Here is a 16,843-nt window from a genome sequence, read left to right as displayed (position 1 = left end):
GGGCTCCGTCACATTCGAGGGTTTATAGTTATGCATCTTTGTGCAAAAAAATCAGAAAAAACTAATGAGCCAATATCGAGAAAAGCTAGTAACTAACGAACGGACGCACATACATGGGTTAATTTATAGGACCTCCACCGGGGTAGGTCCAAAAAAGTATGAATCTCTATCTCTATCTAACATAAGCATAAAACATTACTCGCCGCAGATGGACACACATTTTGAACAGAAAACCTAAATATCCGTCCTAAAGATAGTATGTTAAGTAACGTCAAACCATCTTATTCCACGAAATTCAGTAGGTACCAGTAGGCATGTATTAAATTGAAATTAACACGCAAAAAATTTAAACACGAATTTTTTCCTTTTTCAAGGACACCACAGCTAGTTTTAATTATATGAGTTTTGGATCAGGTTGACATTACAGGTCTCATGGACGCCAAGCGTATCAGCGAGAGTGACTGATACGCTTGGCGCCCAAATGTAAATTTACTGACCGAAAGTAAACCCCGTCCACTTCTCCTCCCAGTTTCACTGATACGCTTTGCGCCCATGGACTATGTAATGTCAGCCTGATCCGGAGTTTTAACTAAAACAAAGTTTTTTAGTTCGTGTTAATTACATGTCTACTCATTTTCGTGTAATGAAGTATGCTTACTTTTTTCGGTTTTCACCCATCAAATTGTTCAGGCTAGCTTCTGTTTTGAATCCGTCACCAAGTAGCTTAGCAGCCTCATCAAATTTTCCTTCTCTCAATAATCTCTTTTGCTCTAAACGCTTTTTCATGATCAAACGTTGTCGTTCTTGTTCGTTCAATCGTGCCCAGTCTGCCTCACCTGAAAATAATTTTTAGAATAGCTTGAATCAATGAAATAGGATCCCGACCTTGAGTGGCCCACATGGTTTTTATACAAATTCCAGTTTGAAAGTAACATTTTCCGCATTGATTCCGCAAATTTGTGCAGATTCTCCAAGTTTCACTGCTGACCTTTTAAAGACATCATTTCTAAGTCTCTTTTTACACTTCGCCGAGACCAATATCCGTCAGAGACGGAAGATCTTTTAACACTAGGACATAGCACTGAGCTTAATCCGAAGGGCTAGATGGAGTGCTTTAAGCTCTTCCAAGCTTTAATCGTTATGGTGCTCCAAGCAAAGTCGTAAGTGATAATGGCTCAAACTTCACGTCAAATGCAACGAAAGAATTCGCAAAATCGAGAATGATTCGTTGGTCGTACAACATTGAGGCCGCCCCCTGGCAGGGTGGTATGTTTGAAAGGATGATCCAATCCACGAAACGCATCTTAAAGAAGTCTCTACGTAAAGAGATACTAACTTATAACGAACTGTTAACGTTATTGAAGAGAATCGAAAACATTCTAAACAACAGACCATTGACTTACGTTTACGATTCTGAAGTTGGAGATCCACCATTAACGCCAAACCATCTCATCTACGGGCGTAAGATCGAAACAACAAACGTAAATACGGACAGCAACGACAACGCTGACGTATTAACATGTGACAATTTGAAACGTATTTTGGCTTTCTTCTGGCAACAATGGAAAGTCGAATATATAACCAGCTTGCGAGAACGGGACTATGTTAAAAGCAAGCGTGGTATTGATACCACTATCAAAGTTGGTGACGTTTGTTTGATCGAAGACACAGGCTCTAGAAATACTTGGAAAATGGGTCGTGTCGAAGAAACTATTAGTGGTAAAGACAATCAAATTCGTGCAGCAGTCGTAAAGACAATTAATGGCCCTTTGCGTCGGCCCATAAACAAACTTGTAATTATTGAAAGTACCAAAGACGAGAAACAAGAGATAGACTTGCAAGGCGTCAAATTCGTACAAAACGCCAAAGAAGAAATTAAAAATTTTGAGTAGTTTATTATACAGTCCTTTATATTTCGGTTTTTACGGTATATATATCTTACATGAGAAACGTAGTTTTGTTACTATATTTCTTCGGTATTTTTAGACTCATTCGGTGGTGGGGAGTGTCGTATATTTATATTCTTGTATTATTGTATTATAGCTAACACGGTGCGTATTATTATATTACGTATCTATTACATTTGAAAGATAGTAATTCAGTCGGTAGCATAACTTCATAGTGTACGGTCATATTAAACCACATATGCATCTGAACTTTGGCTGCAACCAACACTTCCACTTGCTCTTCAATAAGCTTTCGAATTTTAGGCTCCACAAGAGCTATATAACTATCAACATCTGTTTTTTCTTGTCCGCTTATCCTAAAACTCTTATATGCACCGTTCATCGCTTTCTTATGTTCTACAGGCATCAGACTTTTAACATCTTCATTTTCATATTCTTTTTCAGCCTCTTCTTCAACTTCTTCTAACAATGTCTTTTTACTTTTTTCATACAAACTCATAACACTATTTTTTACCTTTGAAAAAGCGTTCCCAACTGGCTCTTTAATTGATTTAGGCACGTAATTTATTAGCCAGTCGTACCACTCATTTAGCTTGCTCTTCACAACTGACCTATTTTTCATCATCTCCTGCTGCTCAAAAATATCTATGCTTTCAGGCTTAGGTAACAATGTAACTTCGCGACGTGATTTCTTTTGACTAGGTCTTCTTGGTGGTCTTACTGGAGCTTCTAATAAAGAAACAAGCTCTCCCTTTCTAAGTTTGTAATATCCTCTTAAACCACGCTCTTTAGCAATGGCTCTTAATTCTTTAATCGTTTGATTGTCCATATTTATTATATACTTTTTAGAATTTAAAAAATTCTTTAAAGTGGTCGTAACTGAGACAGACATTTTTATTATAAGTACAGCCTCCAACTAACAACTTTTACAGGGAATTTCCCCTTTTCAATTTTTGACCACTTTCCAAATTTTCAAATCATCAAAATATTCAACATAATTTGAAAGTTCATTCCTTTCAAATTTTCGACAACTCAGCATTTTTTCAAATCGCGCCGTTCATTTTTGTCGCGCCGATCATTTTTGCCGCGCGGGCGATTTTTTATTTTGACCACTCATCATTCTCAAAAATTTCCCCATTTTCAACCTAAAATCTTGACCTCAAAAGCACCTCATTTAAAGCGGTAATTTTACGATAATTTTCGTTCGCGTGTGCGTGTGCGTGTGCGTGTCTCAGAATCCCCGATATTGAATGTGAATTTCCCTTTTACTCACTTTCTGTACGGGAATTTCCCTTTACTCACTTTCTGTATGTTCGTTCGCGTGCGTTCGCGTGCGCGTGTCCCAGAATCCCCCAACATATATCTCTTCTTTAGCCGTATATCGGCTAAAGGCGGCAAATCTCTGGACAAAGGAAATATCGCTTATTAAGCATCCTCTATAAGGAGCACGAATCCGTTAGTGGATGCCAGCAGCCTAGGGGTGATGTTATTATAATATGGGTAAAAGTACCCCTTTTTTAAACCTGACTGAAATTCGAGCCGTTACTAACAACCCTGCGGGGCCCAAGGCGCCGAGTATGCACCCTATAATATTGTAAACACGGTGTGTAAAGTATATCCTATCTCTTCAATATCCAACTATCAACTACTATAATATGTACAAAAGATAAACTCAAAATGTAACGGCGCATGCGTATAACTAACAATATATATATAGTATAAAGAATAATAATATATCTATTATCTTGTCTCGATGTCTCTGTCTCGATATTTCATCTTCACAATACAACATCTTCCCCTTGGCAACGTGATGTTCACCGGGTTGATTGACAAAGATGGGCGTGGTCAGGAACAATCTGAAATGATAAACTTTAAAGTGCAGTATCAACGTTCTATATACAGGTTCACACTCTCAGTACTTTCTCCACTCAGAAATAGGTCGTCGGTTTCGTTTAGGATATGATTTCCGTATTACGGGCATCTTACGTTGAATGCCCGAGTCTTTTTCACAATCCTCCTCCTCTTCAAACATGTCCTCCCTCCCTCCCCTAAACTTAGGCAACTCAGCGGTCTTAGGAAGGGGCTTAAAATGAGAAACGTTACGAGTCAATGTTCTGTCTGAATTCAGTGCTTTTGTAGTTATCATTGTTCCTTTAATATCGGTGACGATGTACGGAACTACGTCGAAAGATGTCGTCAACTTATTTCGTTTCGTTTGCTTTACGAGAACTTGATCACCAATTTTAACCGTGCGTTCTGTAGCGTGTCGACGGTGATTTGCATATTCAGCAGCTTTCTGTTTGGCTTTGAAATCACGTTTCGTTAAGTCGTCGGTGTTGACTGGTTTGGTTGACGGTACATGCGGTAGTGAATGCTGAAGTTTACGACCAAACATCAGATCAGCAGGTGCTTCTTTTGTAACACTATGAGGTGTGGCTCGATATTGTCGTAAGAATTTGTAGGTTTCTGTCTCCATATCCTTTCCCTCGATGTACGCGGCACGAATCGCTTTCATTAGCGGTTTATTAAAATTTTCGACTTGGCCGTTTGCTTGTGGCCATAACGGTGTGATTCGGTGATGAGTAATGCCGTTTTCCTCCATGAAATTTCGAACTTCTTTCAATGGGAACGGTGGACCATTGTCGGTAATGACTTTCGCAGGGTTACCATAAGCTGCAAATGTCTTATTAAGTACGTCGATCAATGCTTTGGCGGTTGTACTTTTGACAAAAGCAATCTCTGGATAACGTGAACGCTTATCGATGATAACGAGAACGTATTTGTTGAGAACTGGGATTGGTCCCAGGTAGTCAATGTGCAAAGTGTCCCACACGGCGTCAGGAACTTCGACGGGTTTGATCGGAGCAGGTGGTTTGGAGGCCAGTACATTGGCATGCGATGCAATTCTTGATACAATTTTCGACCATCTTATCCATGCCGAAAAAGAATACTTTCGTTCGTAAAAGTTGTTTCGTCTTTTCGATGCCTTGATGTCCAACGTGACAAATGCGTACAGCATCTTCGTAGAATTTCGTAGGTAGAACGATTCGGTTACCTTTGAGGATGACACCATGTTTGAGATTGACGGTCAGTTCGTCTTTGACTTTACGAAACTGTTTAAGCAAGTCTATATTAACCTTACGTAAATGTTCATGTTTCTGTGGCTCATCTAATTTGTACCAATCGTTGGCTTGAATCATCTCCTTGAGGATTTGTAATTCGATTTCGTTTTCTGTTCCTGTAGCAATGTCCTCAATCTTGAAGGCTTTTGGTGTTGCAAAATTTGTTACCATGTTAACGTAAGTCTCAATGTAACTGTTCGTTGTATTTGGTTGATCAACCGGATGCCGACTTGTGTAATCAGAAATGTTATCGTCTGAAGAAACGTGTTTGGCTTCGAGGTCATAATCTTGTAAACGTAAAAGCATTCTTTCGATTCGAAGCGGTATGTTGCGTTTCTTATTGTTCAAAATGTTAATTAACGCTTTGTGGTCATTAAATAACGTAAAATTTCGACCGAAAAGGTAGATATGGTTCTTCTCAGCAGCGTAAACCATACCAAGGCATTCGCGTTCGATTTGGCTGTAGCGACATTCGACGTCTTTTAAAGCACGAGACGAGTAGTTAATAACATGTAAATCGTCTTTACCGGGAGTACGTTGTAATAAAATAGCAGAATGTCCGACAGGGCTAGCGTCGCAGTATACCATAGTCTCTTTCTCCTCATCGAAATAAGCAAGGTTTTTCTCATCGGAAAGCATATCGATAATAGTTTTAAACGACTTTTCACATTCATCAGTCCACTTAAAGTGAGCGTTTTTCTTAAGCAACTGACGTATCGGATGGGTAAGCGTACTGTAATCGGGTATGAATCGTTTCAGGTAATTTGTAAAACCTAGGAAACTCCTAGCAGCATTAGCATTTTCTGGTGGCGACATTTCTTTCAGCGCTCGAACCTTCGACTCGCTAGGTCGCATACCTTCCTCTGAGAAAACGTACCCAAAGTACTCAAGGTGACGTTTATTAAATTTGCAATTTTTCAGATTTAAGGTAGCTCCCTTTTCAGCCAAAGCTTCAAGTGTCTGTTTTAAAGCAGTGTCATGTTCCTCTTGTGTTTTACCGTACACAAGTATATCGTCGGCCATGTTCATAGCTCCGGGTATATCGGCTAAAATAGATCTCAAAATGTGCTGAAGTTCCTCAGGAGCAGAATTAAGTCCGAATAAAAGCCTTTTGAAACGTTTAATACGGTCTTCCGTTTGAAAAGCGGTAATATAACGAGATTCAGGGTCAAGTTCGAGTTGATGAAAAGCACTGTTCATATCTAATTTTGTAAAGTATTTTGCACCGGATAATTTCCCAATAAGATCTTCAACCGTAGGGGTAGGGTAACGAGTTCTCTCAATAGCCTCATTTGCGTTTCTCATATCAACACACGCCCTAAATTTCTTCCCATCTGTTGGGGGAACAATAACCATTTGACTTATCCAGGGGGTAGGCTCTGACGTAACGTCCTCAATAATATCATTTTTCTCCCATTCCTATATAGTTCTTTTCACTTCATCTCTCAAAGCAAAAGGAATTCTGCGTTCTCTCTCTGCGACGGGGGTTACACTCTCATTTATATGTAGTTTCACCTTTGTCCCTTTTATTTTACCGACCTTTCCCGAAAACAACGATTCTTTATATTTGTGTATAATGGGCTGCAAATGTTCTGGAATATTTGAGCTATTCACTTCACAAGAATTGATGTTTATCGAAAGCAAATTCAGTTCAAGACACGTTTTTCCGCTCAAAATGTTTTTTGCATCTGTGTTGATGACGTAAAAGTCTTCACAAAGAAATTTCTTTTTGTTTTCAATTAGTAATTTAACAACTCCCATCAATTTCACGGTTGATTGCGTAGCAGCGTACGTGATAATTTTCACGTTTGTTTTTTGCAATTTCAGTTTTTTGTTTTTCTCTCTCAGTTTGTCAAAGGTTTTGAAGTTCAAAATATTAACTTTGCTCCCTGTATCGGCTAAAAATTCGACTCTGTGCTTCTTTTCAACAGTCAATTTAACATCAAATAAGTCCTTAACATTTGTAGCATTAACGGATTCGCTTTTCTCAGGTTTCTCCTCAGACATCGCCCAAACAGACTCCTCACTCTCGGCCCCCTCACTTTCGACCTCAGAATCACTCAAAATAAAAGGAAGAGAAGAAGAGGAACATGTATCGATTGCACTTGTTTTTGCAGCTTTGTTTTTGCTCATGCAGCATCTTTCGAAATGTCCAATCTTTTTACAAAAATTGCATTTCTTTCCAACTGCGGGGCATCTATTTGAATGCGGAAATTTACCCCCACAGCGGTAGCATTTCTTAGTTTTTGAATCTTCTGCAATCGAATCTTTTCCTTTTCTTCCCTGGAATGGTTTCTTACCGAATCTCCGACCGATTTTATTGATTTCTTCATCTGTACACTTTTTCTTGGAATCGTCAAACACGTCGGTACGAAACTCTGTATCCTCCAAATCTTTTCCGTAGACCAGCAATTGTTGCAATGTAAGTTCAGGTTTACGAAAACTATATCTTCTCAATAATGGCATGTTGGTACCATGCTCGATCTGTCGTTTCAGTTCGACATCAATTTGGTTTCCAAAATCACACTTTAAGGCTTGAGTACGTAACCTTGTGTAGTACTGGTGCAGCTTTTCGTCACTCTCTTGATCCAGCCGTCTGAAGTTGTAAATTTCAACACTGGTATTTGATTGAGGTTTAAAATGTGCATCCAGGAGTTGAATAGCGTTGTTGTAGGTTTCCTCTTGATCCGCAAGTAAACTGTCGTAAATATCATTGACTCTCTCCCCAACGTAGTTCATAAGCATAGCAAGTTTTTGTTTGTCGTTGCTAACATTTAAGGCAGTGCATAAATTCTCGAACCGTTTCTTGTATTTGGTCCAACGAATAGCGACCGTAGAAAATTCTTCCACATCAAACTGTGGAAAAGCAGGTAACGAAACTGTAACAGCAGCAGGCTCTGTAGACGTAGCCATTTTTCAAAATAAGTAATGTTCAACGAACCATAAATTTATCTTCGTCGCCAATATAATATTGTAAACACGGTGTGTAAAGTATATCCTATCTCTTCAATATCCAACTATCAACTACTATAATATGTACAAAAGATAAACTCAAAATGTAACGGCGCATGCGTATAACTAACAATATATATATAGTATAAAGAATAATAATATATCTATTATCTTGTCTCGATGTCTCTGTCTCGATATTTCATCTTCACAATACAACACACCCGACACAGTGACAAGCCGTTACTAGCAACCCTGACCTTACCTAACTGTTAGTTAATCAATTCCGAGCAACAAAACCCCCGGAAAGGTGACTATCAGCGATCCGTGGATAAAAAAAAAAAATGAAGGTAGCTTTGGGCGATCCGATATACTCTCTCCGACCAAGAGCCAAAACGTGAATTTCAGGCGCCATCTTGGATTTGGTTCGGAGCAAGAAAGCCACGGTCGCAGTAGAATCGGTTTTGTTTACCCCACGCAAATCGATAAATGATATGCGAATGCCGCGATTGAATCGTGAAAAGTACTCTGAAATTTCAAAAGAAAACCCGAGAACCTTCGCAGGTCTTCTTGCAGAACCATTCCCTTTAGAGCGCATGCGTGGAATGCGTTAAGCACGAAGAGCTGCTTGGAAGTTAAGTTATTTAGAGCTAAGCATTAGCTCATGTTAATTTCGAGGAAGCGACTAACGCTACGCCCATCACGGCTCTTACGCCCTTACGCATCAAACATACGCCCGCTTGGTGGCCATCTTGAATTTTAGCCTATAAACCGTGACCGAAAATCGAAACACATTCTTTTAAAATCATAATGTTTTGGAATTTCCCACCCGCCCTTACTTGCCCAAAATAAGGATAAGCACCAGCTCTTACTTTCTTTGCTTTCTTTCGTTTTTTTTTCTCTCTCGTTTCTTAGGTGACGTCGACCGGCCAACGACGACGGCCAATCAACGATGTCAAGGCGCTTTTTGGTCCCAAGGTTTTACCTCATTTTCATACGCGGAGGATGTTTAGTCCAGGGACCGCCTAGTTTGGGATGTGCCATGTATCATCAGGGGGGTGTGGGTTACTTCGTAACCCCTTACACTTATAGTTAGCGGCTAGTTTAGATCAAGTACACACTGCCTCTCGGGCACACACGACAAGTCCCCCCGGGACTTTAAGGTCACGACATACCGTAAGTCCCAACGGTATTAAGCTAAGGACACTACACTGCCACGCAGTACCCGCTACGAGGTCGCTCACAGCTCCCGGCTACGCACCTCAGCCGTCCCGCGGCATCCTCAGTGGCTGTCCCGCAGCCCTAGGCGTTTAAGTTATCAGTTATATTGCATGGTACATCCCCAACGTCACCCCAAATCCTACATCAAGACGCAGCCACGCAGCAACGCAAAAACTTAAATTACATTTTCATTTTACATTCAACTCGTTTCGACAATAAATATTTCAGAACGCAATACTTTGTCTCTATTTCTCTTGTTTCCACTTTGGTTTTTTGTTCGATAATTATTGAATCAAAAAACTCTACATTACGGCCATCTGACGTAGAAATTAAACTTAGATTTTCTCCCGAACAAGAGACTAGCCTGTAAAAACACTATATAACAATCCAGCCTAGAGCGCCCTGAGAGACCCCGGTCAAAACACGAGATTATTCCTTTCTTAGCCTTGTACAAGCGACAAGGAAGACACGTCTATCTACTAAATAAAATCCTAAGGGATCCCTGCAATCAAGACTTCAACTATGGAGCAATTGACATTACGTGGAACTTTAAAAGGTCATAATGGATGGGTCACCCAAATTGCCACCACACCTCAAGATCCAAACCAAATTTTGTCAGCCTCAAGAGGTATCCATATTTACTGAATTTTTGAAGCTCTAAATGTTTGTGTGAAAACAAATTATTTGAGAAAAGTGCTATCTTGAACAGTCTATGCCACTAACAAGATCAGGAAGATTGGGCGGTTCCAGTTACAGTCTGTTATGACATGGACTTTCCGTAACAGTTTACTTTTGTAGAGCCTCCCGATTTCCGTAATATTCAAGAATTTTTAAGGATATCTTGGATTTTTTTATACCACCAATGACCAATAGGAAAATCCCGCATTTTCTGGAATCTTTTTCAAAATTTCTCAGGATTTCCAAGCGATGGGTACATAATGCCTAAAACATAATGCATAATGCATAATATCTGAAAAATGTCAATTTTAGAGGCTATAATAAGTAAAATTTGAAAGAGAATACTTTCAACAAAACAAATATACCACTTTCTGCCAGAAAATAAAGGGTAGAAAGTTGTAAGTTTGAATTTTGGATGATGAAGAAAATCCATGATCCACTGAAAATACATGTCGCCATTTTGATTTTCATAGTTGTATTTTATAGAACGTAGTATAGTGTAAAACACGAAAGTATCTCCTCCGTATATTACTTTTCTAACTTGAAAACGTAAAATTTTATAGCAAGATCTTTATTCTGGCTTTTCTCAGAGATCTTTTCGAAGAATTGCTAATAAATTTACGACCCTGCCTATGCCCCGGACAGTCCGGGGCAAATGTCTGGGGTCTGAAAAAAATAACTTTTTCCCCGGACCTACGTCCGGGGCTCCAATTTTTGCGCCATAAATTTACCCCGGACGTATATCGCCGAGCACACTTTAAACCCCCGGACATTTTATCCAGGTCTAAAACTCACTTACTTACCTTACCTTACCTTTCTCTGTCTGATCAGGATCCATTTTTCAGCTTTCGGTTAGATTTTAGAATTTGATTGCTGAACAAACCACGCTTGAGATTTAAGGTTCAAATACAGGCCTCACACACGAAACGCCAAAATCAGGACATTACAAAATCTTTTGGAAGACGGCGTTTGTCCACGGAAGAATATTTCAATGAATTAGAAAAAAGCCCGCGCGGTCAGCGATTCTATAAAAAGCGACCGCGCGGGCTGTCTGGGGCGTCCGGGGTAGTCTCTCAAAAACAAATAATACGGACCCCGGGCACGCATCAAAAAAACCCCGGACTGTCCGGGGCATAGGCAGGGTCGTATAAATTTTGATGGGTTTTCCCTCTTAAAAAGCATTAACCATGTGAATGCTTTTTGTTAAATAAGCCAATATCCAGCCAATATAAATTAAAGAGCTTCATACGAAAGGTAGATCTAAGAAATTGGAAGTCAAATTCTTTTACATTCGAAATGTTATGTGTTTACCTTTTTTTTGAGAAAGAAGAAGGGGGAAACCTTTCAGATCTGTTGCATCTTATTATTATTTATGCTGACGGAAAACCCTTTGTTGTTATGATTCGAATGTTTTCTCTTTCGTTCGGATTCGAAAAGTAAATATCATGTCTGGGGAAATCCCTCTGATTGGAATGTTTACTTAAGAAACTTTTCTAAAGAGGTTTTTGCGGTTCTAGCCTCTACAAAGGAGAGTTTTAGAAAATATAAAATCGTTCTGTATATTACACAATACTATTATCATGCATTATGGTTTATGCATTTTGTAGCCGTCAGATTTCCAAGTGAAAAAAAAATTCCTAACAACCCTGTCTACAGAGGGGGTATGGTTTTTCTCTGAAATCACCCATTCTTTAGAATGGGGAAAAGTTTTCTCAAGTGGGAACATTTTTAAATTGAATTCTGTCTGTTTGGGAAGATTCTTCCTCATCAGGAAGTTGAATAGTGACTGATTTTTTGGCAAAGCTGTACGATGGCTGGCAAAAGCTGAAATGTTTTTGAGGTCTTAAAGTATCAAACTTTAAGATTTTTCACCAAAAGAAAAATAAACTTCACCGTGGAAATCTTGTTTGGTTGAGAAAAAAACTACTGAAACTTCCAAACAGGAACTTCCAACCCAATCAGGAAGTCCTTGCGAAGTTGTGCACCGACTGGATATGATATACCGTTGGAAAGGTTTTTTCACACAGATTCTAAAAATCATCACCATATGCATTTCAAAATGAACTTAGACACTTCCAGAACACATGTTAGTGTATTTTAATAGCAGGCAGTAGCAGGCCATATTTTAAAAAGGGAGGGCAGCATCCGTTGGTGGTGAAAAAGGGCACTTTTCTCGTGTTTCTCCACTAAAAAGGCTGTTATTACCAAAATTTTAGTGATTTCAGGAGGGCTAAAACGGCCTGAATAGTGTGGAAAGTTTTGTCTGTAACAGGGGGCTGGGCGACACAGGAATTCCAAAGGCAAAATTTTTCTCTGAAATTCGAAATATCCAAGGCGAGAGAAGAAAATGTATGAATTCCCCATGCAAATGAATTAAAAAGCCAAAAAAGAGATTCTTAGCGACAGCTACTTGCTAGTATATGTCAATAATGACCTTCATTTTTAAGGAAATATTTAGTCACATTTTTGCGAATCTTGTTATACTTTTTTTATAATTATCTTTCAACCTTCAAAAAACTTTTTGTCATTAATTTTTGCACACTTTACCTTTTATAAAACAGAAATAAGTATCTCAAAAAAGGAGCATAATTATTCTCTTCCTTTCCAAAAAAACATATTAGTCCTTTAATTACTTTGCATCCCACTTCTAAAAATTCTTCCCCATTCTGAAGAATCTTCCTTTCTGATTGTAGTGGCATATACTTTTGAATTTGTATGGAACGCATCTTTTCAAAGGACTGGGAAACCATTTCTGTGTTTTGCAAAACAGTTTTGGGCCCATATTTTGTTGCTCTGCTCTTAATTACAGCCTTAACTTCTGAGATTTAAATGCGCAACTACATGGCTTTAGATATTGTAGAATTTTTATGTGTGCAATATAAGCGCTTATCACTAGCTCTTTGAATGGGGTGGAAAACATGTAATCGCATCCTTAACTAGTCCATTGTTTAAACAAACTAATAAGCTTTTTACAAGACTTGTGAAAAAATTCCAAAAAGATACCCTTTCAATGTTACAGTGTTGAAACCTTTCTCCCTGATTATGGAACACTTAAGATTCCTTAAATCAACTTTGTATTTTGGTACCTTAATATTCACAACAATCTGTCACTAAAAAACTTTTCTATTACATTTAGACAAGACCCTCATTTTGTGGGAATTGACTCGTGATGACGAAATGAACTATGGAGTACCAAAGAGATGCCTCACAGGACACAACCACTTCATCTCTGATGTAGTCATGTCTTCTGATGGACAATTCGCACTCTCTGGATCATGGGACAAAACTCTTCGTCTTTGGGATTTGAACGCGTAAGTTGATTACCTGATCTATTACCTTAGGGAAGAAATTTTCGCGAGAAGAAATCTTTGCGGAATTTAATTTTGCGAATGAGCCGATTTCAAGAGTTTCACGGAATTTAATTTCGTGATTGAGAAATTTCAAAAGAATTCTTTTTACAGAGAAAATGTTTTTGATATTTTTCATCAATTTCAAGACATATTTCAGTCACATTAACAAACTTTAACAACAAAATTATAACATCAAATATGAATTTTTTTATGATAAGTCATGATTAAACTTCATTGCCGTCATCTTCCTCCAAAATTGAGTTTCGTGGAATTTAATTTCGCGACTTAGCCATTTTGGTGTGTTTCGCGGAATTAAATTCCGCGAAAATTTCTTCCCTTAAGGTATTATTAGTTTATACACAACCAAAAACTTCCTTTTTCTAAAAGATTAAATTTGTTATGTGCTAGTATTTGAGTTATGTAACTCTCAGGAAAACAATACTTATGATTAAGCAAATTACATAATATACTCTCTTCATATTTTTTCCCTATCACTGAAGGTGTTATATTAGGCATTTTGGATTCACAATTCAGTTACCTTAAGGAGCAATTTTTGCGGGAAATAATTTTGCGGTTTTTGCAGATTTAGGCCCAAACCGTAAAATTAAGTTCCCGCAAAAATTTTCAAATGTGAAAAACAAAGGTCTAATATTCACAGTACCGCGCTAATTTTCTTTCAAGTGAGAAATCCGCAAAATTAAGTTCCCGCAAATATTAAATATTAAATCTTGAACTTCGAACTGCAAAAATTAGTTCCCGCAAAAAAATAATTCCCGCAAAAAATAATTCCCTTAAGGTATCTGAAATCCAAAGTAAATTTTCTGTTTTAAAGGATCACCCATTTTAATCAAATTATTTATTTATTTCAGTGGAATCACAACTCGTCAATTTGTTGGACACACTAAAGATGTCTTGAGTGTTGCCTTCTCTGCTGACAACCGACAAATTGTCTCTGGATCCCGTGACAATACCATCAAATTGTGGAACACATTAGGACAATGTAAATACACAATCAGCGATGAATGTCACACCGAATGGGTCTCATGTGTTCGATTCTCACCAAACACAAAATCCAATCATCGTTTCATGCGGTTGGGACAAGGCTGTTAAGGTAAATTTCTTCGTTTAAGCACGTTGAGTTTTTGAAATGATTTTCGGATAATTATGACAGGAGGAGAGAATGGGGGTTATTGGGTCTAATTCAGATTTGAATTTTTAATGAAAATTATTTTTCAATTAGGTCTGGAACTTGACCAACTGTAAATTGAAGATCAACCATTTCGGACACACTGGATACTTGAACACAGTTACAGTCTCTCCTGATGGTTCATTGTGTGCTTCTGGTGGCAAAGACGGAAGAGCTATGTTGTGGGATTTGAACGAAGGAAAACATCTTTACACTTTGGATGGTGGAAATATCATCAACTCATTGTGTTTCAGTCCAAACAGATACTGGCTTTGTGCTGCTACAGGACCAAGCATCAAGATCTGGGTAAGTTCAGAAAAACTAGCATCCAAATATTGGTTTTCAGTTTCAATTAACAGTCCATGTTAAAATCAAGTTTATCTGGATAGATTATGTGTTCTGGAAATTTAGCTCAATGTCTGGTTCAGAGCTAAATAGCACTTTGTCTCTTACTGTTGTTGACTTCTCTTATCAAAATTCTTGTTAATTTACATCAGAAAGCTGGACGTTCAAAAGATATCAAAATCTCATTCTAAACTGCCCTCTCGTTTTGGTTTTAATTTTGAAATCATTTAAATGTTCCTTCCTTCTTTAGGACTTGGAATCCAAATCTGTCGTTGATGAATTGAAACCAGAGGTGATAAGCGTCAACAACAAATCCAAACAATCAGCTGAATGCATCTCCTTGGCCTGGTCCGCTGATGGACAAACATTGTTTGCAGGGTACACAGATAACCTTATTCGTGTCTGGCAAGTCACAAGAATGTAACTTGTTAAACCAAATATATTGTACGGGAATCCCAAAAATATTATGTTTTTTTTCATTCAACGTTACCCACTTTTAGAATTCGATTAGTTGGCTAAGTAGACGTTAGAAAAACCATAAAGGAATCAAATTTGTTAAATTTTTCGGTTTTTAAAAATTATTTCATCAAAAGTAGATTCAAGATGCCACTATTAAAAGAGATGATTTTAGAAAGTCTTGGCGAGGTTTACTATCGAGAGATTTCAGAATATAGAAAAAACAGTACCTCCAACTGAAGAAACAGCTGGTGTGTCAAAAGATTTATAACCCTTGATAGAAAGATTTGTGTTTTTCGAGTTTTGATAGAAGATTTTAGTCGGGTCTCACTAATACCAAGAAAATCAAAGTTATGATTGAGTTTAGATAATATTGTCATGAGATTGTCATGGTGTTATCTAGAAAAACATATGTTAAGATGAAAACAAGAGAGTGAATTTTGTTGAGAGGAAGATAGGTAAATTCCTGAGTACTGTAATATTTACAGTTAAAATTCTTATCACGTGGTCATTATAGTCATACTCGTTAATCTGGTCGTCTTTTTGCGAATCAATGTTAGAAAAAGTATTCCAGATAGAATTCAAATGCTCAAAATATGATTTTAAGTAACTTATGACTTTACCAGCAGGTAATTCACCCCAAGCCTTACACATAAAACCATCAATATTAAAATCAAATGTCAAACATTATTGATAATGGCTGCGTTTAGACCAGCCTGGCATTTGTAATTGCTTGCAGTATTCTTTTGAATTCTATTGTTCCGCGCAATTGTTCGGTTTGTCAAATGCCTAATGATGCCAGCGTGTTGGCATTTCATTGGCATTGAAATGCCATTTTGAGGCAAAGGAATCCCCTTTTCTGGATTTCGAATGAAACAAAGGAACCAAAACAGAGAGAAAAAGTGACATTTTTGATTTTTTAAGTATTTGACGTTTTTTTATTCAGTTCTTTCTATAGATTGTAAAATTTGCAACGATTTGCCATAGCCTAGCCCTACGGCAAAAAGGTTTCAGTCTTAATGACTGCATTTTTTGAGAAATTCCATGTTTTTCATTGTTTGATCTGTAAAGTTGAACTTGAGGGAATAAATCACCTTTTCAGTAATGACTCTAAAAAGACGATTCCTTAAATGCTATGACAGAAAATACAATGGAAAAGCTATTAAAATCCCTCATGAGCAAATGCCAAATTACAAATGCCAGTTAATTTAAACGCAGCCACAGATTGGGAATTTCGAAATAAGGTCATTAATATGGCCAATCCTCGAAAGATTGTTGGAGTAGGTTGGATTGTTTATCAGTGGACTAGGTTAAATTGTTTAACAGTGGACCGGACATGGATAGATTGGATGTTTATCAGTGGACTGGTTGGATGTTAAACATTGGACCTAGTTGGATTGTTAAACAGGGACTGTTGGATTGTTAAACAGTGAACTAGGTTGGATTGTTTAACCGTGACTCCTGGTTTAACAATGAACTATGGACTATAGTTGGATTTTTAAACAGTGAACAGTGACTAGGTTGGATTGTTAAACGTGGCCTAGGTTGGATTGTTTAACAGTGGACTAGGTTGGATCTTAAACAGTGGAATAGGTCAGATTGTTAAAACAGTGACTATTGGATTGTTAA

The 16,843-nt window shown here is 37.9% G+C and overlaps 3 protein-coding genes across 3 annotated transcripts; 2 read left to right on the top strand and 1 right to left on the bottom strand.

Moving 5' to 3' along the window:
* The first annotated feature begins 1,220 nt into the window (after window positions 1-1,220).
* On the top strand, window positions 1,221-1,892 carry LOC136814894 (uncharacterized). Its single transcript, XM_067071319.1, has one exon. It carries the CDS (start codon window positions 1,221-1,223, stop codon window positions 1,890-1,892), a length of 672 nt encoding a protein of 223 aa, XP_066927420.1.
* A 4,556-nt stretch (window positions 1,893-6,448) lies between these two features.
* Window positions 6,449-7,942, bottom strand: LOC136814893 (uncharacterized). The gene has a single exon (XM_067071318.1). It carries the CDS (start codon window positions 7,940-7,942, stop codon window positions 6,449-6,451), a length of 1,494 nt encoding a protein of 497 aa, XP_066927419.1.
* Window positions 7,943-9,629: 1,687 nt separating this feature from the next.
* Window positions 9,630-15,220, top strand: LOC136814901 (small ribosomal subunit protein RACK1-like). Its single transcript, XM_067071322.1, is given in 6 exon segments — window positions 9,630-9,827; window positions 13,014-13,188; window positions 14,097-14,291; window positions 14,293-14,338; window positions 14,468-14,719; window positions 15,009-15,220. Coding segments are annotated over 6 exon segments (948 nt in total). The 5' UTR covers window positions 9,630-9,721; the 3' UTR covers window positions 15,183-15,220.
* Window positions 15,221-16,843: the final 1,623 nt, after the last annotated feature.

This window comes from Clytia hemisphaerica, unplaced genomic scaffold, assembly GCF_902728285.1.
Source record: "Clytia hemisphaerica strain Z4C2 unplaced genomic scaffold, Clytia hemisphaerica genome assembly, whole genome shotgun sequence".
In the NCBI taxonomy this organism is placed as follows: Eukaryota; Metazoa; Cnidaria; class Hydrozoa; order Leptothecata; family Clytiidae; genus Clytia; species Clytia hemisphaerica.
This window is presented reverse-complemented; position numbering and strand designations above follow the sequence as displayed.